This window comes from Sapajus apella, unplaced genomic scaffold (genome assembly GCF_009761245.1).
Source record: "Sapajus apella isolate SASKATOON/1434 unplaced genomic scaffold, GSC_monkey_1.0 scaffold6, whole genome shotgun sequence".
Classification (NCBI taxonomy): domain Eukaryota; kingdom Metazoa; phylum Chordata; class Mammalia; order Primates; family Cebidae; genus Sapajus; species Sapajus apella.
The window spans coordinates 31,299,442-31,324,970 of NW_022436946.1; the positions used below are offsets into that span (position 1 = coordinate 31,299,442).

At 35.9% G+C, this 25,529-nt stretch overlaps 1 protein-coding gene across 5 annotated transcripts in view; it reads left to right on the forward strand.

The window, feature by feature from the left end:
- CEP85L (centrosomal protein 85 like) overlaps positions 1 to 25,529 on the forward strand; it is a 246,856-nt gene that overhangs the window by 78,193 nt on the left and 143,134 nt on the right. For all 5 annotated transcript variants that reach the window (XM_032274943.1, XM_032274944.1, XM_032274947.1 and 2 more), the window contains exon 2: positions 5,683 to 5,841. Coding sequence is in view for 2 of the 5 variants with exons in the window: in XM_032274947.1 (XP_032130838.1) it covers positions 5,683 to 5,841 (159 nt within the window). In the remaining 3 variants the exon portion in view is untranslated. The remainder of the gene's footprint in view (positions 1 to 5,682; positions 5,842 to 25,529) is intronic.

A 25,529-nucleotide genomic window follows, 5' to 3' on the forward strand; every position in this document is an offset into this window, starting at 1 on the left:
GAGAGAACAACTTTACATCATCCAGTTTCTCTAATATGATAGGACCTATTAGGGAAGACATTATTGCCAGAGATTATTCAGCCTTATTTTAAGTCTTTAATTGCATAGTGCATATTAGATATCAATATTCCTATTTCAGTAACATAGTCTTGTAACTATTCTGTGAGAAAATTCTCCTCATTAAATCCCCTGGTCAGCATAATTCACGTGTACTTCTTCCTGTATTGTGTTTCTAGATTGACTTGACTAGAGACAAGTCATGTCATTCTTCTCAGATTGTGAATTCTTTCAGTCTAAATTAAAAGATTAGAATATTATTTTCATGACATTTGTTACTCATATTCAGTGTTGATTAACACTATATATTGGCACATACAATACCAGATCTTCTTTATAAAGACGTAGTTATATTTAAAGGTTAAGGCAAATGAGTTCAGGTGGGAGGAGATTGATTTATATAGTTAATTCTTTTCCTTTTTTTTTTTGAGACAGGGTCTCACTATGTTCCTCAGGCTGATCTCTAACTCTTGGGCTTAAATAATCCTGCCTCAGCTTCCTGAGTAGCTGGTATTACAGGCATGTGCCACACGTGATGTATATTGCCCAGTAGCCTATCAAAAGTTTGAGTTTTTGTAATGAAGAAATTAGCATTATCATTATCAGTGTATGGGAGTATCTAGGAGCATTGTTGTTTTGTTCTTTTAACATTTTTGCTAGATTGATGGCCGAAAAAACAGGGTGTCTTCTGAATTTGATACTACTTCTTTACCAGTTGGCTTAGGTTATTTTTTAGAATTTTAAAAATTTATCTGTTTTCCCTTTGGGGTTTGTCCTTGTCCATTTAGACCAAATCATTTAAAATTTATGTTTTTTAAAAAAAATTTTTAGTTTGCTTGTGATCTCTTTGTAATTATGCACTAATACTTAACATATCTGCAAATATTTTTAGTGTTTGCCTTTAACTTTTCAAATATATAGTCAACTTTTTTTTTTTTTTTTTTTTTTTTTTGAGACAGAGTCTTGCTTTATTACCCAGGCTGGAGTGCAGTGGCACTATCTCGGCTCACTGCAACCTCCACCTCCTGGGTTCAAGTGATCCTCCCACCTTAGCCTCCCAAGTAGCTGGGACTACAGGTGTGTTCCACCATGCACAGAGGTAAACATTTTGTATTTTTTTTTCTTGTGTAGAGATGGGCCTTTGCCATGTTTGCAGGCTGGACTCAAACTCTTGAACTCAAGCTGTCTGCCAGCTTTGGCCTTTCAAAGTGCTGAGATTACAGGCGTGAGCCACCTTGCCCTGCCTAGACAATAATTTGATGACTTATGTGGTTGCTTACTTTTTGTGTCCTTCTGTAAAAGTCAGAGGTACAAGTTTATAATGTGGCAGTACACTGAAGGAAATTTTAAGAAGACCATTTCCCTGAGTTGTTAAATAAAAAGGCTCTAATAGGTATGTACTGTTCTGTGATTCAAAGATAGAATTTAGAGTTTCTAGAGAGGTTGGATGATAACATGTCTTAGACCATTTTCTCTGTCATTTTTTATAACTTTTTTGTGTAAGGGCTAGACAACATATAGTACTGATGTGCTTTGGGAATTTGTGGAATAGGTATGATACTGAGTAGATGATATTGAGATACTGTGATGGAAATTGATTACAACTATTGTTCTTTTCTGAACAGAAGGCTGTGCCCACTTTCATATCTGTAGGCAAAATCAGAATTTTTCTAGTTTTCCCAAAATTGTATTGAAGTTCTCCAGAGAAACAGAGCCAATAGGATTTAATTAATTAGTTAATTAATTCAGATTTGGCTCATAAGATTATGGAGGCTGATAAGTCCTAAGATCTGGGGGGTGATTTGACAAGCTGGAGATCTAGGATTGTTGATAGCATGGTTCCAGTCTGAAGATTGGCAGGCTCATGCCCCAGGAAGAGATCAGTTCAAGTTTGAAGGTGGGAAAAAGCCAGTGTTTTAGTCAGAGGAGATCAGGCAAGAATGATTCTCTTTTGCTTAGGGAATGGTTAGCTTTTCTTCTGTTCAGGCCTTCAGTTGATTCAGTGAAGCCCACCCACATTATGGAGGGTAGTCTTCGTTATCCAGTTGACCAATTTGAATGTTGATCTCATCCAAACACCTTCACAGAAGTAATGTTTGACTGCATATCTAGGTACCCCATGGTCCTGTCAAGTTTGTCATGTAAAATTAACCATCATACATATTTGACACTGTCTAAGAGTTCCATACAATATGGATAAACTGAGATTATTTTATTCTGGAAAAAGAAACCTAAAACTGTTGTTGACATATATTTGTTTTTGTAATCCATGAAAAACCTCAATAGTGCTTTCATGAATTGTCAGATTCTGAGCAGCCTGGCTGCTGATATGTACTCTAAGATGAGCTCACGTTTCAGTTAGAATGATTTTTTACTCTGCATCTCAGGAGTCTTCAAACTGGCCCCAGGCTACCTCTGATTTGTCAGCTGTTTTTATAAATAAAGTTTTATTACAACATAGCCACACCCATTTTACTGTCTACAGCTCATTTAGACTTAAGTGGCATAACTGGCTAGTTGAGACTGAGATTGAATGGCCCACAAAGCCGAAAATATTTACTATCTGGCACTCTACAGAAAAAGGATTTGTTGAACTGTTTTTCTGGGAATAATTATGCAAGACTAATGACTGAAGGTTTTCCTAGCTTGTGATAATAAGACTATAGCATTAGTCTATGTAGTGGGGTTTTGCTCCCTATTACTGGAGTAAAAGAGTGAGTGAGTGAGAGAGAGATTGATTATTTCCTTTTAATCTATGAATGGTTCATTGGCGAAGACTTGTCAACAATAGAGTGGAGGTGTGTTGTGGGCTCTAATGGAGCATTATTGTATACTGCTCAAAATAGTTACATTGCCTAAAAGCAAGGATTTTAATTTTAGCCATTTAATACAGGTTTTGTAAAAATTGTTACTAGCAATCTGAATTTATGTGTCTTGATCTATAGCTGGTTTCTAACCTCAGTATCAAATGTTGATGTAATCTGCAAATCAGTATACGTACTTTCCAGCATTTCCCCACACAAATTGGTAGAATGAATAAAATAGTAACCAATGATGGAGTAAATCTTCTTGTAATGTATTTGTTCCTTTAGTAAAACGTAGTCAGTGTTAGCATTTAGATATAGAGCTCCCCAAAGGTTTTTTCCATGTCTGCAAATATACAAACTCTTCTCCAGCTATGGAATCATACTGTGTATACAGCTACATAAAATGCTTCTCTTCCACATATACTTAATATATTTTGGATGTTTTTCCATGTTTAAAAATAGGTTGGTAAAATCATTTTTAGTATGTAAATATTATCCAACTAATTAACAGTATGTATTTGTTCATAGGCTTTTCCTTATTTTAAGCAGTGCTGTCAGGAATGTCCTTGTACTCATATTTTATACTTGTCTGATATTTACTTAGGATAAACTCTCAGTAGAAGGTCATGTCTGTGTTGAAATTTAGATACCACTTTCCAGTTTGCTCTTTAGAAAGGTTGTACCAATTTGCAAGGCCACAAAAATATATGAGCATACCCCTCACTTGGCTGACGCCAGTCTTTCTTTTGTCAACTTGATAGTTTTTAAAATCCAGAAAATTTTGTGTTTTTTACTTCTCCCATTATTAATGAGATTTGGCATCTTTTCTTATCTTTATTTTCCATTTATATATAGTCCCAGCCTATTTATGCTATTTGCTGGGTATTAAAAAAAAATTACCCAGTTAATAGGTTTGCACTTGTGAGAGTAGACTGGTTGCCATTTTTGATAATGGTTTAGACACGACTTTGAGTTCATTTAGATGGGATGTTACCTGATTGAAAAAAACATTTTGATGTAGATTATAGATCACAGATCAGAATTAGAATAGATCTGGTGACAGAACACCTTCCTCTGGTGCTTTGATGTGAGTGTTGAATCACATAAATTGAAAAGTCTCATTCAGAGAGAAGTCTAGAAGCTACAGAGCTTTAAGTGGTTGTTCTGGACCTCAGAGCTGGTAAAAGTTTCTCTTTGGCCAATATTTTTCCGTTTTGATTTGTTAATTTAAATGTATAAGGCTTTTAAGGCTGCTTGTGTACTTTATACATCTCTAAAGCCTAAATTTAATTGATAAATTGCATTTAAATAAAACTTTAAAGTTTTATTAAAAATGTTTTAATAAAATAATATTAAAATGATAATGTTTTGTTAAAAATGAATTATAATGTTGAACTTAATATGATAGAAGTAGCTTCAGGTCTGGTTTTATTAATTGGTTTATATGTTTTGATTGTAATATTATCATAGAGAACAACTATTCCTAAAAGTGTAGCTAAAAAAAAAAACTGGTATAATTAACTTTATGTACGTTTGTTGTTTTGTTACCCTTATGTTTAAACTGCCAGAAGGCATTCCTTACATGCCAGTTTCAATAGGGTATCACTTAATAATTCTTTAAAACTATCTTGTTTCAAATAATGGTAAGTAACCAGTGATGTCATTTGCTCTTTACTTAGAAGCAATTGCAGCCATAAAACACAAATGGGGACATTGAATTATGTGATAAATCTGTTTAAGGTTGCTATACAGATACGGGAGCATTGAAATTATGTGGAAATAATGTTTTAAGGTGGCTATTCAGATCATCTGTAATGTGTGTTAAGAGCTGTCATGAAATGACAAGCCTAAAATTCATTTAGGGATACTTCTTAATTTTCATGAATAATTCTGTAATCCCTAAATTTAGACTCATTGTGTTAGGCATTAGTAAAGATTTGTACTTCTACAGGTTTTATATCAAGTTTAACAAATTTAAAATTTCTCTTTCTAATTATAGTACAGTAACAATTTCTAGGTGTTTATTTCTGCATCTAACTTGTAACAAATAGTACACATTGGCACTGGTCCATGGATATCCTTTGAGTAGCATTGTACTAGAGAATAAAAGAATTTAAGTAATGGGTAAAACAGAAAAAGTCAAATAAAAGTTAAGTAAAAATGGTTAAGTGAAAATAAACATTGAAAGAACAATGAAAAACCTTAAAGTAGCTAAAAAATATTTAAATTAAAAGGACAGATCAAGCATTGAGTAGGAAAAAGCTGTGCTATTAAATTGTTATATAATAATTAAGGAAATAATCCAAATAAAATGATGTAAAAGAATTTAAAAATTTTAAGTGATGATTGTAGACAAAATTTAGTAGACATGTAGTAGAAAAAATGGATCATTTTCATATTCCATGTGGATATCCTATTTATATTATCATGCATTATTATTGGATTTTTCCTGAGTTCTGATGCTCAGTTAATGCATGTATGTGGAATCACAGATGCCTACCTATCAATTATTCTAGAGCAGAGGGCTGACATTTGAAGATAAGTAGATTTAACATTTTTAATAACACAGTAGTATGTCTTTAAAAGTTTAATGCCCAGAAGCAGAACAGTTTTTCAGCTAGAGGAAGCTATTTAATCACACTTAATTGATATATGTGTGATATATAAGTTTATTTGGTTAATTTTATTGATCATTTTTAATTATTTTGGGCAGAAAGATATTTTATATCTTATGTGTATTTTCCACAAGGTAAAAAAAAAATCTTCTGCCTACTCAGATATTATATGTGTGTTAACTGTTGGATATTTCCCTTTTTAGGCCCAGATTATTCATCAGTATGGCTACCTGGTAATGAATCATTGTGGCAGGCCACAACTGTTCCATCTAACCATCGAAGTAACCATATCAGGAGACACAGTATAGCTTCTGACAGTGGAGACACTGGCATTGGAACTTCCTGTTCTGATAGTGTGGAAGGTGAGCTAAAATTCTTACTGTTTATATATGAATCTTTGAAGAGTGGTTGTGATATAAGAATATTTAGGGGATGTGTTTTATTGTTTCATATTGAAAATTACAGTGTTTGAATATTTAATAATGTTCAGTGTTGCTATATATCAAATAAAATTTGATGAATTTGGTGTTTCATACTGAAAATTATAGTGTTTGAATAGTTAATAATGTTCATTGTTGATATATATCAAATAAAATCCCTCTAGTCATATTAGAGTTTTTTCTTCATCTTTTTAACTAAACTTCTTATTTTGAGATGCAGATTTACATGTGGTTTTAAGAAATAATAGTGTTGTAACCAGGATATTGACATTGATAAAGCTGAGATTCAGAACATTTCCATATACCTTATGTTGCCCATATACACTTCTCTCTCTCCCTGCTCTCCTCTACCCCCTTATCTCTTGGAAGCCACTTTACTCTTAATTTCTATAGTTTTGTTTTTCAAGAATAATTTATAAGTGGAACCATAACCATATACAAACTTTTGAAATTGACTTTCTTCTCTGGATTTTCATCCAGTTGTTTGTTACATGTATCAACAGTCCATTCCTTTTTATTGATGAGTAGCATTCAGTAATGGTGGTATTAGAGAGAATACACTTCTAATACACTGTGAAGTCATGTGTACAGTGTTTATTTCTGCCAGCAGTGATGTATGAGAACATATGGAATATTGAAAACTAGGTAAGCTCATCTGAGCCTTGGTGTCCAGGGTTTTTTGGTAGGTGGGTATGTAGGTGTGGTTGACTGCCCTCATGGATGACCTCAGTCTGCAGCTGATACCATTTGGTCCAAGGCCCCCACCATCAATCACATTATTAGCATAGACTATATGGAGTGGCCTAAAATCCCCAGGTAAAGAAAGACTTTCTTACTAGGCAGGACATTCCAAGAGCTTATTACCTCCTAGGAGCTGGGCAAAGGCCACATCTTTCTCAGAGTATGCAAGGTATGGGAAACTCAATATGTGAGACATAGACTGAGGTTTTTTTTTTTGCCTTATTACTTTTTGGGTAGAGTTGTATCTACTGTATTGTTTTTCAAAATTGTTTTAGCTCTTCTAGTTCCTTTTCCTTTCTTTATAAGCTTAGAATACTGAAGTCTGGGTATTTGGTTAAAAAAAGAAAAAAATAAGCTTAGCATAATCAGGCTACTGGAAGTAACACTCATAAAAATTATGAGTTTGTACAAAAAAGAATACAAACAAATCTTCCTGGGAATATGATACGAATTGTATTGTCTATCAGATTGGGGAGAATTTCATCTTTTCTTGGTGAGTTTTTCAATCTATGAATATGGTTTGTTCTTTATTTATTTAGATTTTTTATTTTGCTCACCAGTGTTGTATAGTCTTTAATATATATTTTCTATACATATGTTGTTAAATTTATACTGAAATATTTTGTTTTTGGAGTGATTGTAAGTGGTATTATATTTTCAGTTTTGTTGTTGATGTTTTATAGAATCTAGAAATAAATTTAGAAATACATTTATAATATAGAAATAGATTTGCTTTTTAAAAATTAATTGTTAATTAATTAATTTTTCTGAGATGGAGTTTTGTTCTTGTTGCACAAGCTGGAGTACAATGATGATCTCTGCTCACTGCAACCTCTGCCTCCTGGGTTCATGCAATTCTCCTGCCTCAGCTTTCCTGGTAGCTGGGATTACAGGCATGTGCTACCATGCCTGGCTACTTTTTGTGTTTTTAGTAGAGATGGGTTTCTCCATGTTGGTCAGGGTGGTCTGGAACTCCCAACTTCAGGTGATCCACTGCCTCAGATCAGTTTTGCCAGCAGTTCGTTGATTTTATTGATCTCTACCAAAAGCCATCTCTTGGTTACATTAATTTTCTCATTTATTTTTCGTTTTCAATTTCAGCGATTTCTGCTCTTTGTTATTTCCTTTTTTTCTTCTTGCTTTGGGTCTGTTGAGCTCTTCCTTTTTTTAGGTTCTTGTTAGCAGGTTTGAGAGTTTTCCCTTTTTAAAATATGCTATTGTAAAATTTTCCTCTCAGAAATGCTGTAGGTGTGTCCCACTAATTTTGATATTTTATATTTTCATTTTAGTTCAGTCCAGTGTATTTTTCATTTTTTTAATTTACCTTATGTCTTGCTCTTTGCATCTCAGGACTGTAAGTGTGTTGTTTAGTTTCAAAGTGTTTCGAGATTTTCCTGATGTCTTTCTATTATTAATTTCTAGTTTATTTCTGTGTGGCTAGAAACACTTCATGTGATTTCAGTCCTTTAAATTTGTTGACATTTGAGGGCCCACTATATAGTATATTTGATATAGGTTCTGTGGGTACTTGGGAAGAAGGTGCATTCTGCTGTTATAAGGGAGAGTGTTCTATAAATGTTGATTAGATTTTGTTGATGTTGAGTTCTGTATACTTGATGATTTTCTGTCTAGTTTTTCTATCAGTTGAAAGAGGAGTATTTAAAAGTCTACAATTATAATTGTAGATTTGTTTATTTTTTCATTTCTGTGTTTTTGCTTTGCAGCCACATTGTTTGGTGTGTACACATTTAGAATTGCTATTACTTCTTGGTGGTTTGACCCTTTTATCATTATATAATGTCCTTCTCTGTCTTTGGTATAATTTTTTCTCTGAAGTTTACTTTATCTGATATTATATAACCAGCATGCTTTTTTTGATTAGTGTTTACATGGCATATGTTTTATATCCTTTTACATACAACCTATCTATATTATTGCTTTAGGTAAATGATTTGTAACAGCATATAGTTGGGTCATGGTTTCTAATTAATCTGCTGTGCCAATTTCTATCTTTTAATTGGTGTATTTAGATCATTTACATTTAATGTAATTATATGTTAATACTTAAGTCTTTCCATTTGTTCTCCATTTCTGTTTTCATTTTCTGCCTCCCTGTGGGTTATATGAACATTTTTAGAATTCCATTTGGGTTCATCTGTGTTTTTGAGTGTCTCTCTTTGTATAGTTCTTCTACTGGTTGCTTTAGGTATTTTTATATACATTGCTCTTGGTACATTATGTATATACATGTATCACAGTTTACTGATGTTATTTTACCAGTTTGAATGGAGTTGAGAAATCTGACTTCTTTTTATATCCCTTTACCCTCCCTCGTTTATAATAAAATAGTTTCACATATTCCCTCTACATACATTTATAGTCACATCAAACAACTGTCAAACATAATTTAAGAAACTCAGGAGAAGGGAAGCCTATTTTATTTATTCATATTTTTTTTCTTGTGTTTTTTCTTCCTTTGTGATGCGCCAAGGTTTCTTTTGTTACTTTCTGTTTAGAGAATCTCCTTTAGTCATTCTTAATTCTTTTGTCATCTCTGATGACAGATTGTCTTAGTTTTCTTTTATTTGAGAATGTCTTGACTTCCCCTTGATTCTGCAAGGATAATTTTACTGGGTACACATTTGTAGTCTGACACTTCTTTTCTTTTACCACTTGAAAATATTTTTCTACTTTTTTCTGGCCCCTGTGATTTCTGATAACAAATCTGCTGTCATTTGAATTGTTTTGTACCCTCCCTCCCCCATTGTAAGTTGTCATTTTTTTTTTTCTGGCTTATTTCAATATTTTTTTCTTTTTCTTCAGTTTTTAGAAATTTAATTATCATGTGCCCTTGGGTGGATTTCTTTGGATCTTGCAGTTGAAAGTGATGGGGTACTATCTCCTTATTGCCAGGTAGAGATAGAAGTCCAGGTTCCCCACATGGTCTTGCTGATACCTGAGGATGAGGTAGAGTACCTTGTTACTGCTGGGGGGGGGGGTGGAAGTCCAGGATTCCCAGATTATCACCACTGACACCACATTGCGGGTTGCCTTATTATTACTCAGTGATGGTGAAAGTTTTCAGTCTCTACTAGACCTCCTCTGATACTACCTAAGGGTAGAGGGGAAGGCGGGGGTGTACCATATTGCCGATAGGGGTGAAGGCCCTGTCTCCCTACTTGGCCTTCTTGGATACTACTGTGGTGGTACTTTTAGGGTGCATTATTATAGCCTGGCAAGTTTAGAAGTCTAGACACCCCACTTGGCTTTTGTTAGCATGGGTGGGAGTTCCCAGAAGGTAAAATTAGTATTATTAATTTGATGAAGAGTTTGAGCTGCATTTAAAACCTGCTATTACTTATTATAGTTATCTGTACAACCTTGAATAATTTCTCACTTCTTTGAGCCTCACTTTTTAAAAAATCTCTAAATTGAAGATAACTCTGTGGTGATTTGATACGATGACTTTTAAGTAGCTTAGCACAGTTTTCATTATTATCAGTGCTCAAGAAGTGACTCTTGTTCTCTTTCCTCGCTCCCTTATGTTTTTTAGTGTCTCTCTTCTCATTTTTTTTCTCCCTGGAAATGTTCTCCAACTGACTTATCTGGAGTGGTATTTCTATTGCCATCCTCACAATTTTGTGCCCCCTTGTTTATTTTGGGGCTGTTTATTGTTTGTATCATAGGACAGGAACTAGTATGTACTGAGTGTTCAATTTTGTTGAATGAAACAGTGGATATGTAGACTCTCAGTTAAGGTTTCTGTTTCGGCCAGGTGAGGTGGCTCATACCTGTAATCCTAGCACTTTGGGGAGGCTGAGGTGGGCGGATCACCAGGTCAAGAGATTGAGACCATCCTGGCCAACATGGTGAAACCCCGTCTCTACTAAAAATACGAAAATTAGCTGGGCGTGGTGGTGTGTGCCTGTAGTCCCAACTACTTGGGAGGCTGAGGCAGGAGAATCGCTTGAACCCTGGAGGTGGAGGTTGCAGGGAGCCAAGATTGCGCCACTGCACTCCACCTGGGCGACAGTGCAAGACTCCATCAAAAAAAAAAAAGGGTTCCTCTTTCTACCTACGTTTTTATTCGATCCTGGTTTTGTACTTGGTATTTCTGAGGTTGTAGTGTTGCATTCTTCTGTTCTGCTTCAATATTTAACACCCTTTGTTTTCTATTGTCAGGAATTTTTTTTTCTAATCTGTTTCCCTTGATGCTCCCATATTATTCATTGGTGTGGGTTTCTATGCTTTACTTTTTTGTCATTTCACTGGGTCTTGGGAGGTAGGTAATATATGTCTGTAATATATGTATCAGGCAGTGATCTTGAACCAGAAATCCTGTCATAGGTGTAAGTGAAAAAGAAAATGAAGAGAAAAGAACTTAAAAAGAGATTGTCAAACTTATCCTTAATGTCAACTACTATATGTACTACTCATTTTTCCTGATTTATAAAGGTAATAAATACACATTTACAAAAACATAAAGATGAACATTGTTTTAAAAGCAAATTCATATTTCAGGTTTTTTTCATGGATTTGAAAAATTTGACTCCACATAGAATTATTTTGAAAAATTTTATGGAGCAAAAAAAGTCTCCCTTTATTTCATTTCCTTCTTTAATTCTTGCTTTTCAAGAGATTACCAGTATTATTAATGTGTTGTGTATTCTTCCAGACCTTTTGCTATCTTTTCTATTACTCGGGGTGACCATCTTGCCCAGAGACCATGTGTTAAATAAAACTCCAAGTCAGAGGCTGGATTAAAGATGATTGGGCCCCCTACGGGCAAATTTAAGCCTTGTAAGTTTGATGTTGGGTGCTAAGCAGAGTGGCTAATGTCTATGTTTATGACATGTATTTTGTTCTGGCCAGAACGCAAAAAAAAATTTTTTTTTTCTTTGTGATGTGGCTTGGCTCCCATGGCTATGGTACCACAAGCTGGATCACTAGGACCACTCAGGGATAGGGAACCCAGAAGCCTTGCATGCCGACAATAGGGTAAGAATTTTTACCAGCCAGATCTGGGGCTTCTCTCTCTCTCTCTGCAAATGGTTGAATGAATGGGAAAAACAATCAGTGTTTATCTCCTCTGTAAAGTTTTGATTAATGCAAAAAATTATTCTAAGGCTAGTCTGAAGCTGGTGTATTTTGTGCTATGAGTTAGTTTTTCTGTGTCAAGGGGTACTTCAGGATAAAACACGGACTTAAAACACCTGTAAACTGCTTTTCAAGATGACCCAACAAGCTGGTTAGTAACAAACTTGGCTGCAGGTCTCTGAAACAAACAAAAAAACTGGATGAAGTTTCTACCTTGTTTTGTGTCCTTGGGAGCTTGACCTTGTAACCACGTGGCAGTACTTTTGGTCTCCCCTTTCCAGGGAACAGGAATTTTAGGGCTCATGTCATAGTTAGCTCTAAAAATTATATTAAATAGTTAAAAGCCTTTGCAAGCTCAAAATGAACTACTGTAGACTCATTTTGGGAAAGGAAATGGGGACTGCCCCTTACTGTAGCTCAGTAGCTAAGGTTTTGCACTTTCACAAGTGATGATCCAGGTTCAGTTCCCCACTAGGAAGTAAGTCATTTCAGTGCTTAATATCTGTGTGATCTTGTCTATTCTCTTCTCCCCCGTGGACTGTCTTAAATTTTCCTTTCTCTAAGCACCTGTGGTAAAGTTCAGAAGCTAGAAATATTGACCGCTAGGCATGGCTAAAGTCGGGTAGTAAGAGATCTGAAAGGATTTATTTTTTAAAGAGCGCTATGATTAAAGTCTGGATAAACAAGGTATAGATATATTTAAAAGGCTTTTATGTTTTTCTCTTCTTGGAACTTATATTTCTGGAAAAAGGTTTTTTCTTCTCAGTCAACTAAATTATTTTTCTACATTTGTTTTTTTGTCTTGCCACTCTTAATGCACTCATGAGAAGGCCCTAAGATAACTTCTGGTAGCCCTTGGGAAAAACAGGAGGCATCACAGACCCCATTTTAGGGAAAAACCTCTTTTTTCCTCAAGAAACCCCAGGAATTAAAAAGATGGATCCCTTTCAAAATCAAAGGCTCTGATCTGTTTTCCATTGTGTTATCTGATGGTTTTGAGTTTTGAGGGTATCGGAAATTACTATGCATTATGAGAGAGCTTTGATGTGCAATAACTAGGTAGGAAATATACTTTAAGGGATGGCTAATAGTAGTTATGGAAGGATACTTGACTCTTTGAACACTTGGATCAGAGAGGCATGCTCTTGGCTACTTAGAAGATAAGGAAATGTCCCTATCCTCCAATGGGAAATGAGACTCCCATGAGGAATGGGCTGATGACAAATAGGCTGATTGGCTTTGGGTTGCCTTGCAGTGAAGTGCAGAGTAGAAGCACTGCGTGGCCTTCTCCTGTAGTGTTTCCCTCCTTTTGGGGATCCAGGAAGCAGTATAAAATGGCATCCTTAATTTTTGGGATCCGTCCTTGCCTTCAGTTGCTTATTTGGCCCCAGAAATGCATGCTTTCCTGGCCCTGTTCCTCCAAGGGCTCCACTCTGAAGCCAGTAATCCACTGAAAAAACAGGCAATGAAAAATCTTACATGAGCTGGATCTTCTGTGTGTATATTTATATGTGTTGTATGTTTATGTACAAAAGAGCTCCAGTTAATTGGCTTAGAAAAATAAGCACTTAAATATTTTGTCAGAAAAATGGAAACTTTAATGCCTTTTTGTTCATGTGACTTTAGTAATCTTTTGGAAATAAAGACAGTTTAAAAAATTATTGGTAAAATAAAATGTCTTGAAAATGTAGACATCTGGTCTAAATTAAGGTCAGATATCAGATTTGCTAAATGCTTAAAGTCAAACTGTTTGACTTTTGAAAACTGTTCAATACACTACCTTAAAGCCATTAGATTCTAGATAAGGCCTGGGCACCTGTGGAGTTAGCCATATTCCCTAGCTATGCTGGAGAGTCAGCTCTTATCTGAATTTCTGCCTGGTGTGCCCTACGCGAGGCTCCATACCTAGTACACTATTAAAATTACTTACTAAGCAGCGTTTTCACCAAAAGTAAAAGTTAACATTGTAACATGTCATTGAGACTATTGAAACAGTTCTACATGCAAAGTGTGTAAGGAAAGTAAAATGTATTCATGGTAAAGATTTTAAGAATGCAAGGGAATGTGTATTTTGCCTAAAGAGTTAAAGCATTGTTTAAGTTGGAATAAAGCTAAAGGTTTGAACTGTTTTGGATAGTGTGGAAAAATTATGAGAGATTCTGTGTGTGAACATATTGGCTAAAGTTAAAGGGGTATTACTCACTTTTTCTGTAAAAAAAACAACAACAGGTTTTTCCTACAGCGCCAATTTTCTCTTTCACAAAAAAATGTAAGGATTATAAAAGGTTTATAAGAATCTTACCTTATGGTCAAGCCAATTCAGATTGGAAAAACATTTATAAGGTTTTATTAAGAATTGTGGGAGAGATGATCCAAGACGGCCGAATAGGAACAGCTCTAGAGTGCAATTCCAAGCGAGATCGTAGAGAATGAATGATCACTGCATTTCCAAACGAGTTTTTACTGCCCACAGACCAGGAGATTCCTGGGCAGAAAAGCTCCACGAGTCTCCAGCATGGCTGTTTCAGCCCGCACAGTGGGTCTCTGCACAAAAACTCACACAAATCTGGGTGGCCATTTCAACTGGCGCCTGGAATGCCTGGGAAACAGAGTTGCCCATTCAATTGGAAAAAGGGGGCTGAAACAGGGAGGCAGGTAGTCTGGCTCGGGGGGTCCCACCCCCACAAAGACCAACAATCTGAAATGCTCTGGATTGAGAGTTTCACAGCAAGCACAGCAGGACCCGGGACAGTCCAGCTCCGTGGGGGGAAGGGCGTCTGCCATTACCTAGGGAGTCCACCACTACCAAGGCAGTCTGCTGTTACTGAGGCAGATTGCCATTACCGAGGCAGTTCTAACTATACCTCTATAAACAAAACAGCAAGGAAGTTCACACAGCAGCTGGGCAGAGCCCACAGCAGCTCAGTGATGCCTCTGCTGGCAGGCTGTGACTAGGTTACCTCCTCACTGGGCAGGGCATCTCTGAAAAAAGGCAGCAGCACGCCAGGAACTTATAAATAAAGCCCCACCTTCCCAGGACGGAGCACGTGGGAAAAAAAGGTGGTTAATGAGGTCTGCTGCAGCAGACTTAAAAGTACCTGCCCAGCAGCTCTGAATGGAACAATGGAGCTCACAGCTCAGCATTTATTTGAGCTCCTGTAAGGGACAGACTGTCTCCTAAAGCAGCTCCTGATCCCCGTTTATTCAGAGACACCTCATAAAAGAGAGCTCAGGCTGACATCTGGCAGGTATCCTTCTGGAACAAAGGTAACAGAAGAAGAAACTGGCAGCAGCCCTTACTGCTCTGCAGCCGCCGCAGGTGATCCCCAGGCAAGGAGGGTCTGGAGTGGACCTCCAGCAGTCCTACAGCAGAGGGGCCTGACTGTTAGAAGGAAAACTAAAAAACAGAAATAAATAACTTCATTATCAACAAAAAGGACATCCACTCAGAGACCACATCTGAAAGTCACCAACTACAAAGACCACAGGTAGATAAATCCACAAAGATGGGAAGAAACCAGCGCAAAAAGGATGAGAACACCTAAAACCAGAACACCTCACCTACTCCAGGGAATCACAACTCTTCACCAGCAAGGGAATGGGGTTGGATGGAGAATGAGTCTGATAATTGACAGAAGCAGACTTCAGAAAGTGAGTAATAACAAACTTGTCTGAGCTAAAAGAACATGTTCTAACCCAATGCAAAGAAACTAGGAACATTGAAAAAAGGTTTGACGAAATGCTAACAAAAATAAACAGCTAGAGAAGAATATAAATGAATTGATGGAGCCGAAAGACACAACACGAGAACTTCATGAAGCATGCACGAGTTTCAGTAGCCAAATCAACCAAGTAGAAGAGAGGATATCAGAGACTGAAGATCAACTCAATGAAATAAAATGAGAAGGCAAGATTAGAGAAAAAAGAGTGAAAAGAAATGAACAAAGCCTCCAAGAAATATGGGATTATGTGAAAAGACCTAATAATCTATGTTTAATAGGTGTACCTGAATGTGATGGAGAGAATGACTCCAAGCTGGAAGACACTCTTCAGGATATTAGCCAGGAGAACTTCCCCAACCTAGCAAGGCAGGCCAATATTCAAGTTAAGGAAATACAGAGGACACCCCAAAGATATTCCTCAAGAAGAACAACCCTAAGGCCTCTTGGAAAAAAAAAATTCTGTTTGATGTATCTAGCATCTGTGAGGCATTATTATTTTGCACATCATGAGACTTATTTCTTTGGTAATTAGGCACATGTGCACATATGCATCTGCACGCTCACAAGCATGCACGTACACGCACACACCACTAAGAATGACACTGTCATGGAAATTTATTTGGCAAAAATAACTTTGATATTTAATTAATAACACATCTTCAGCTTTCTTTTAAAACTCCAATTTTATAAAACAAGATGTGTGTTCTCATACCTAAAAGACATTAAACACTGTTTAAAAGTTAAAAAAAAATTGTGTTTAACATTAATAGTAGATTAAAGGTGAAATCTGGCTTATTTGGTGTAAAAATCATACAGGAACCATTATCAAATATAAAATGGTGTTTTGCTTTCTTTGGACTATATTTAATAAATGTGTTATTGGGATATGTTCCAAAGTTATGGGAAACTCCTGTAATCCTAATGTGACTTAGTGCATGTTATTTAGAATTGTTGCGTAAAATTCTGTGTACTACAGAATTAACCAGATTTCCTTTTCAGTTGTGGCTTTAATAGTGGCTAGCCTAAAACTTTTTACCATCTAGAGACAATTGTTGTCTTGTTTTAATCTCCTTTAGAAGGTTGTTTATAATCAACCATAGAACTCTGGCAGGTGTTCTTAAGTGCAGATTTTCTGATAACTTTGGAGATTGTGACATCAGAATAAAGGAAAAAAGTTTCAGAACTCTCATGGAGAGCTAAAATCAAAATTCTCCGAAACAGAAGTTAACCACATCACAAAACTGAAGACATCTAATCTTTTTAACTTTGCTGATCCTTTGTTTTTAGAGTCAAGAAAACTTTTTTTGAGCTATTTACAGCCTTTAACAGTTGAGTGTACTCCTATGAACAAAATTTGGAGCATAAGTATTTCTCTATACCTGATTTCTCCAGAATTTGGAAACTAGTTGTGAGTATTCTTAACTTACGGCAATATAGTTATTTGCATAGGTGCAATAAGAATCTGTTTTCTTTTGTAACAGGACACAATTGGAGAAATTGGTTATTTTACCAAGGCTTTGATTAGAATGGTATGTTTTCCTTTCAGATATTAAACTTGACTTATAGAGCCAATTAAAGCCCCTTGGGGAACTGGCCTCCTACCTTGCATACACAGTCCCTGTACAGGGTTTCTGACCTGTCCTAAGTAAAGAATGCCACTTTCTATCAGGTCCAGGAGCCCCAAGTTTTCTTGGGACCCCAAGAGGAGAGGAATGTACCCAATTCATAGATATTTGAGGGGACAAACCCAGGGCTGGGCTTGGCTTTATAAGAGTCTTATCTGAAATCCCATCTATGGAACAGAGTTCCATCAAAGCCAATTTAAAAAGAGCTTATGTGAAAAATAATTATGCTTGCTGTACTTTATACAAAAAATCAGACCAAGTATAATAAAGCTGATCTTACTGTAATTTGTCTTTACTAAAAATGAGCAACTGGAGAGGGAAATACGTTTCAAAAACTATGGTACAGTTGTTATTAAATTCTAGTCTCATTAATTGTTTTTAAGTTTGTTTCTGCAGTTTAGGCTAATTGTGCTTATTCCCGTCAACCAACCAGTGATCTCTGACTGCTGCTCAGAACAAGAGGGTTGAGTAATATAAAAATCTGAATCAGTATTCTAATTCTGGGCACATTGCAGTCAGCTAGCAACCCCATTATCAGCTTGGTTTCAGCAGTTGCCCAGTTCATGGAAAGCCTTCTAATTTAGTTTACTTGAAATAACTTTACTTATTTTGCTGTATTCTTGTGGAATGTATTGCTGTTATGCTTTTTGTTAAGGAGTACAGGACAAGCTTACTGAATGTTTTCTTAAATTAAACATTAATCTTCCAGATATCACCTTTTGTTGAAACTCATGAGTTGTGAATGGACCTTACCATACTGATGCTTTCAAACTGAGCTCCTCCCTACCCTGAATGCAAGAGACCCTCATAATTAGGCAGGAATATTATCGCCTCTATTCAGCCTGAAGAAATTACAGAACAAGATGGAACTTCATCCCTCTGCAACCCTTAGGATTAAGGGTTCTCTTATAAAAGGGAGGGGGGAAATGTCAGAGGTGTGTGGACCAGAGCAACTCCATCTTAAACAGGAGCTGGGCAAAATGAGGCTGAGACCTACTGGGCTACATTCCTAGATGGTTAAGGCATTCTATGTCACAGAGTAAGATAGGAGATCAACACAAAATACAGGTCATAAAGACCATGCTGATAAAACAGGTTGCAGTAAAGGAGCCAGCCAAAACCTACCAAAACCAAAAGTAGTGACGAGAGTGACCTCTGGTTGTCCTCACTGCCACACTCCCACCAGTGCCCTGACAGTTTACAAATATCCTGGAAATGTCAGGAAGGAGAGCACGAGAATCCACCCCTTGTTTAGCATATCATCAAAATATAACCATAAAAATGGGCACCCAGCAGCCCTCAGGGCTGCTCTGTGGGGTAGCCATTGTTTTATTTTTTTATTTTCTGAATAAACTTGCTTTCACTTGAAAAAGTTTTGTTAGTATACCCAAAGAGCTGAATTTTAAACCAGCACCAGAGAAGTTAAGGATCAAGTTGGTAGCTTGATGGGTAATTTATATCATTAAAAAAAAAAAAAAAAAAAAGGCTCAGGGACTGACAGTACCAAGTTTGCAAGTTCTCTCCATTATAAAGTAATAAATTTTCTTCTTTCTATAGTCTGTTCTTTGGAGGCAAGTCAAAAAGGGAGGTTTTAATTCCATCTCCTTTAAGGAAGGGTATGTAAATTTATTATTTGGAATTCTTCTTGAAGATATGTTTGTCACTTGTCTCCCATTTATTTGTTGAATTGCTTATTTATGTCAATATGGACTTCTGTATGTACACATTTATTCTTTAAACTTCAGACTTTATTAGAATTTTACCCATTTTTCTATGAATGTCCTTTTCTGTTCCTGGTTCCTATCCAGGACACCACATTACATTTAACTGTAATGTTTTCTTAATCTCCTCTGCCTTGTGATGGTTTCTCATTCTCTTCCTTTTTTCCGTAACCTTAACAGTTTTGAGGAAAACTAGTCAGATTTGAGGAGAACTAGTCAGATATTTTATAGATGACCTTCAAATTAGGGTTGTCTTATGTTTTTTCGTGATTAGACTGGGGCTATAGGTTTTTGGCAAGAATACCACTGAGATGAAAATATTCTTTTCATTGCATCATATCAGGGGTACATAATAATAATTCGACATCACTGGCACCGTTACCTTCGTTGCTTGGTTAAGATATGTTTTCCAGGTTTCTCTACTATAAAACAGTATTTCACCATTTGTATTTTTTTTTTTTTTTTTAAATCATACTCTGTTTTTTGGAAGCAGGTCACTAAGTTGTGCCCGCACTCAAAATAGGAGTTAGAGGCACTAGGTTCTACGCCCTGGAGGACTAAATATTTATATGTATAATTTGGAATTATTCTCTAAGAGTAATTCTCTCTCATTTATTTATTTATTCAGTCATTTCCTTATGCCAGTATACACTGTGTGGACTTGCTTTATATTTTGGATTATGACTCAATAATAATTATTTTCTTGTTCAAATTGTGCCATTGACAACTCTTTCACATGTGTTCTGGTGACAGTTTGACATGGACAACACCCTGCCATCCTTTTGGGTTTTGAGCACTTCCTTACTTCTGGGTACTACAAGATGTTCCATGTTCATTTTAATTTCCCACCTTAGCATCATTTCACGAATGAGCTCTGGTTCTTTTATTGGAGAGTGGTATTAAGAAACCAAGATCTGGGTGCTGGATATACTTGTTATTATTGAGATGTCATTGCTTTTAGGCCCTTTCAGAGGACAGGGCTAGGATATCCAGGTATGTATACCAGCATATATATGTACATATATCTACAATTGTTTCTTTGTTTATTCATCAATATTAGTATTGAGCTAAACATGAGTTCCGTCTAATGTCTTTGACTTGAATCCAGACAGCAGGATTTATTTTAGTCCTTCTTCCTTATCTGTAATGTCCTTCTCCAACAGTTTGAAGCCTCCTACCATCTACCATCTATTTACTTGTTTGCTCAGTCCCCAGTATATGTTTATAAAACAGGTTCAAAACCATTAACCTCTACTTCTCTGTATTAGTTTCCTAGGGCTACTGTAACAAATTACGACAAACTAGAGGACTTAAACAACAAAAATGTATCTTTTTACAGTTTTGGGGACTATAAGGTTCAAAATATGAAGGTGTTGGCAGGGCCATGCTACCTCTAAAGACTCTAGAGAAGAATTCTTCCTTGCCTTTTCTAGCTTTGGATGCTTATTGGCAGTCCTTGGTATATTATTCATTGGCTTGTGGCACCGTAACTCCAATCTTTGTCTCCTTCACGTGTCCTTCTTCCCGGAGCTTTCTATCTTCATATCTTTCTCTTTTCTTATAAAGATACCAGTATGTAGAGTTAGGGCTTACCCAGAACCAGCATGACCTCATTTTAGTTTGAATTACTTCTGCAAAGACCCTGTTTCCAAATAAGGTCACATTCACAGGTTCTAGGTGTTAAAATTTTAATGTATTTTTAAGGAGGACATCATTCAACCTATAATACCCTCTCTGTACACACTATGTGGTTAAACAGAAAAGCATTAAAAAAGTGCTGGAGGATAATTTGAACAAAGTTGAGATGAGAATAAATCAGAACTGCTTGGAGGCCTTTTTAGAAATGTGTTCTACCTACTTGGTCTTATTAATAAACCATAAAATTAACTTTTTTAGGGAAGAATGATGTGGGGAATGAATATTGAAAAGTTAAAGTAACAGATGCTCAGAGATTTTCTTAGTGTTATTGTAAAGCTGCTGTAAGCAAATCATGCTCTTTTTTTAAAACCGTGTTCCTGTATCATGACTTCTCAAAACTTTACGTGAAATTCAGAGACAAACTCTTTTATTTTTTGAAGCTTTGTATTCAAAACTTAATAATATTTTTAAAGTCAGCTACTTCAACCTCAACAGTATTTTGGTATTAACCTGGGTCCAGACAAGAATTAGCCTTCCTCATTTTGGCTAAGGAGAGCTTAAAAAATAATTGTCTCCCTATTCTCAGACTAGGCCCCACACAGTGTCAGGACTGTGATGCTGCCTTTTTCATGATAATGGCTAGCTGAAGAACTAAAAAACAAATCACTGAAAAGATGACTATAATTGTTATCTTTTTCATAAGTCTCCAGAAACCCTTTGATCCTGTTGTGTATTGTTTTATAATTACTCACCTTTTCTCTTGCTGTTTAGAAAACTGCCTTTTCTTTTTATTCTTTGAATTAATTTGAAACTAATTTAGTTAGCAGTAGCAAATATCCCTATTTTTCTCACTGAGTAATTAATCAAGTGTTAAATATAAGTTTCTATAATCTCTTAGAGATTGGATAGTATGATTTTCACTTTTTCCTTGAATTGGGTTGGTGTGAAGATGTTAAATTATTTGTTACTTTGATTAGTTCTTGCCATTACCTCCAACTGAATTTCGACGCTTTTTCCCCAACATTTTTTTTATTAATACATGAAACAGTGATTGATTACACTAATATGTTACCTCATACAGAATACAGAATATTCTAATGGACAAAGAATCCTGAGTTTAAGGCATGATTAGCAGATAGTTTTATTTAGGAGCTAGTCTACATGGATAAGAAAGTGTCAAGAGTTTAAAGACAAAGGGTGCATTACTCTGTTCTCAGGCTGCTATGAAGAAATGACTGAGACTCGGTAAATTTATAAAGAAAAGAGGTTAAATTGACCCAGAGTTCCACATGGCTTGGGAGGCCTTAGGAAACCTAGAAGCATGGGGGAAGCCACCTCTTCACAGGGCGTCAGGAGAGAGAAGTACCGAGCAAAGGGGGAAAAAGTTCCTTATAAAATTGTCAGATTTCATAGCTCACTGTCATGAGAACAGCATGAGGGTAACTGCCCCTGTGATTAATTTACCTCCCACCAGGTTCCTCCCTTGACACGTGGGGATTATAGGAACTACAATTCTAGGTGAGATTTGAGTGGGAACACAGCTAAATCATATCAAAGTGCAAGCAGTTCTAGGAAAGGGGCATACAGAATAGTGGATAAAAATAAGATGGAATAGTAAGACTCTGGAAGACAGGCAGTAGATAACAGAAAATTGAGACTTCTGTGGAAAATGAATTAGAATTGTGGTTTGAGTAATTGGTGCTGGTAATGAATGATACTGGCTTCATTTATTATTGACTGTCTGAACAGGTACTCTTGTTTTTTAAAAAATCAGTTGTATTAAGATATTACCTGAATATAATAAATAGTGTTAGTAGGCATAATAAAGACTATTTATTTAGAAGGAAAGCCTGCTGTGTTTGTTGATGTAACACTTGCTTCCAGTTAGCATATGCTTTCCTTCCTTAATTCATGTCTTTCTGAAGTTTTCGTGATTTTTACTTTATGGGAGCTATTCATTTGTTCTTCATCTTCTCTGTTCTTTGGTAAGTGTGGTTACAAGCCCTGAGTCTTGTAGTTTATCAACTTTGTTTTTCATTGTTGGGTTTGCCTCATGGCTTATCTGTTTAATGTAAAGCACTCAGGAAGATAACCACTATGGAAGATTACTGAATATTGAGGATAACCTACATCAGAACGTAAGGAATAGGTTGATATTTATAACATAATAGCAGCTTTAAAACATGCTGTATATCAGATTATGTCATATCAGTTTCAGGTGGATATGCTTTTTATCCTTTGGTCTTTGATTATATAATTTTTTGGGGTCATCCATTAACCATAGGTCTATAAAGTGTTTATTTTTTTCTCACTTATAAAATTAAATCTATGCTAGCTAAATTCCAAACATTTTAGAATAACTAAAATGTGTTATTTCCTTCATATTATAACACCCAGCTAAGAATTACCATGTCACATAATTTTATTAATTTCTAAATAATATACCTGAAATTTGTATGAGTATTATCAAATATAATTTTACTTTTAGATTGTAGCTACAGCATATTTTACTTAGCTGCCTTCAAGTTTATTGCTAACACTGTTTGGCTTAGCGTAAGCATTTCTTGATTGGTGAGACTGTGGCATGAAGTGCTGCATTAATTTGGTTTGTTGCGATAATTTTTAGGTGAAATGTATGGTTAAAAGACTGATTATTGTAAAAACCTCAGTGTACATGTTAAATAATGACATGATACACAGGCTACATGGGAATTGACAAATACACCTTATAATTTATACACTTACTATACTTGATGCATTATATGTACAACACTGTTAGTTCCTTTTAGGAGATATTTGAAGTAGTGGTTGCCTCTTCTTTCCTTCCTTTTTAACCTGGAGCTTTTAGAGTATTCAATAAATATATATTCAGTAAATATTAATTAAGTATATATATTTATTTAACAGTAAATATTCAATAAATATATATTAAGTGAAGTGAAGCTTTTGCTTTATTCATTTATTCACATACTGCAGGTAGATAAAAATGGAGGAGAGGATTACATCAGAATCTCAGCAGTGAAGGGATTCTAGTAGAAAATTATTCTAGAATTACCATTGAGGAATTTTCTTTTAGCCAGGGTATTTTGAGATCAAATAATGCTAAATTAGTTGAGACACTAACAGTGCCACTTTTTAGCTGTTGTAATTTGTTCATGGAGTGTCAAATTCCAGATTGGAAAGAAAAAGATCTATGACAATGAGAATAGATGTGTCCACCAGGCTACCAAATTGTAACATAAGCTACATAGCTGGTTCCCAGTTTTATTACTAAGATTTCTTTGCTGAGTCCTGGAGGCCATGTAAATTAGCTGCTGTTGCCACGGCTATTAGTTTGAGGAAGTTGTTTTTGAAGTATGCAGCACTTGTTGTACGTAGCATAATCTTGTTGTGGCACTAGAGTTGAATGACATAGAGATTTTAAGAGGAAACTGGGAGTATAGGACCTTGAGAGAAAAAAAGAAACGTTTTGCTTAGGCTCGGGTCTGTAACCTTCCTTGGGACAGTCTTTCTTTCCTGTATAACATGGTTCGTGATAGGCAGGCTCTCAGGCAATTCATTTATCTTTTTCAAAAACTTGAGTTCTTAAATAGTTTTTATTGTCTGTCTGGGGCTGTTTTTAAAAAAATAATTTCATATTTTTCTAAAGAGAGGGGGTCTTAGTTTGTTGCTCAGGCTGGTCTCAAATTCCTGGCTTCAAGTTATCCTCCCACCTTGAATTCAAAGTGAATTCATTATTTTAGAAATCTTTTATAAAAGTAGGTATAGATGTGAACTTCCTCAATTTGATAAAGCCTCTACAATGCTCTTCGTATTAGTTATCCATTGAAGCATAAAAAATGACCCCCAAACCTTGATAGCTTAACACACTTAAACACATTTATGATTTCACAGTTTCTATGGGTGAGAAATTTGGGCAGCTTAGCTGAGGGCTTCCAGCTTAGTATTTCCCATGATGTTGTAGTCAAGAACATTGGTCAGTACTGCAGTCACATGAAGGTTTGACTAAGACTGGAGGCCTGGAGGATCCTTTAAAAAAAAAAAAATTAATGTTATTATTTTTAATTATATTTTAAGTTCTAGAGTACATGTGCAGGACGTACAGGTTTATTACATAGGTATATAGGTGCCATGGTGGTTTGCTGCATCCATTACCATGTCATCTGCATTAGGTATTTCTCCTAATGCTGTCCCTCGCCTATCCCCTCACCCTCCTGTCCCCTCTCTGCCTTACCCGCAACAGGCCCTAGTGTGTGATGTCCTCCTCCCTGTGTCCATGTGTTCTCATTGTTCAACACTGACTTACGAGTGAGAACATGTGGTGTTTGGTTTTCTGTTCTTGTGTCAGTTTGCTGAGAATGATGTTTCTAGCTTCATCCATGTCCCTGCAAAGGACATGGAACTGAACCTTTGTTATGGCTGCATAGTATTCCATGGTGCATATGTGCCACATTTTCTTTATACAGTTTATTTTTGATGGGCATTTAGGTTGGTTCCAAGTCTTTGCTATTGTGAACTGTGCTGCAATGAACATACGTGTGCATGTGTCTTTATAGTAGAATGATTTATAATCCTTTGGATATATACCCAGTACTGGAATTGCTGGATCAAATGGAATTTCTATTTATAGGTCCTTAAGGAATCGCCACACTGTCTTCCACAATGGTTGAACTAATTAATACTCCCACAAACAGTGTAAAAGTGTTCCTATTTCTCCACATCCTCTCCAGCATCTGTTGTCTCCAGATTTTTTGATGACCGCCATTGTAACTGGCGTGAGATGGTATCTCAGTGTGGTTTTGATTTGCATTTCTCTGATGACCAGTGATGATGAGCATTTTTTCATATGTTTGTTGGTCTCATATATGTCTTCTTTTGAAAAGTGTGTTTAGATCCTTCACCCACTTTTGCATGGGTTTGTTGAGTTTTTTCTTGTAAATCTGTTTTAGCTCTTTATAGATTTTGGATATAAGTCCTTTGTCAGATGGGTAGATTGCAAAAATTTTTTTCCCATTCTGTTGCTTGCTGATTCACTCTAATGATTTTTTTTTTTTTTTTTTTTCTGT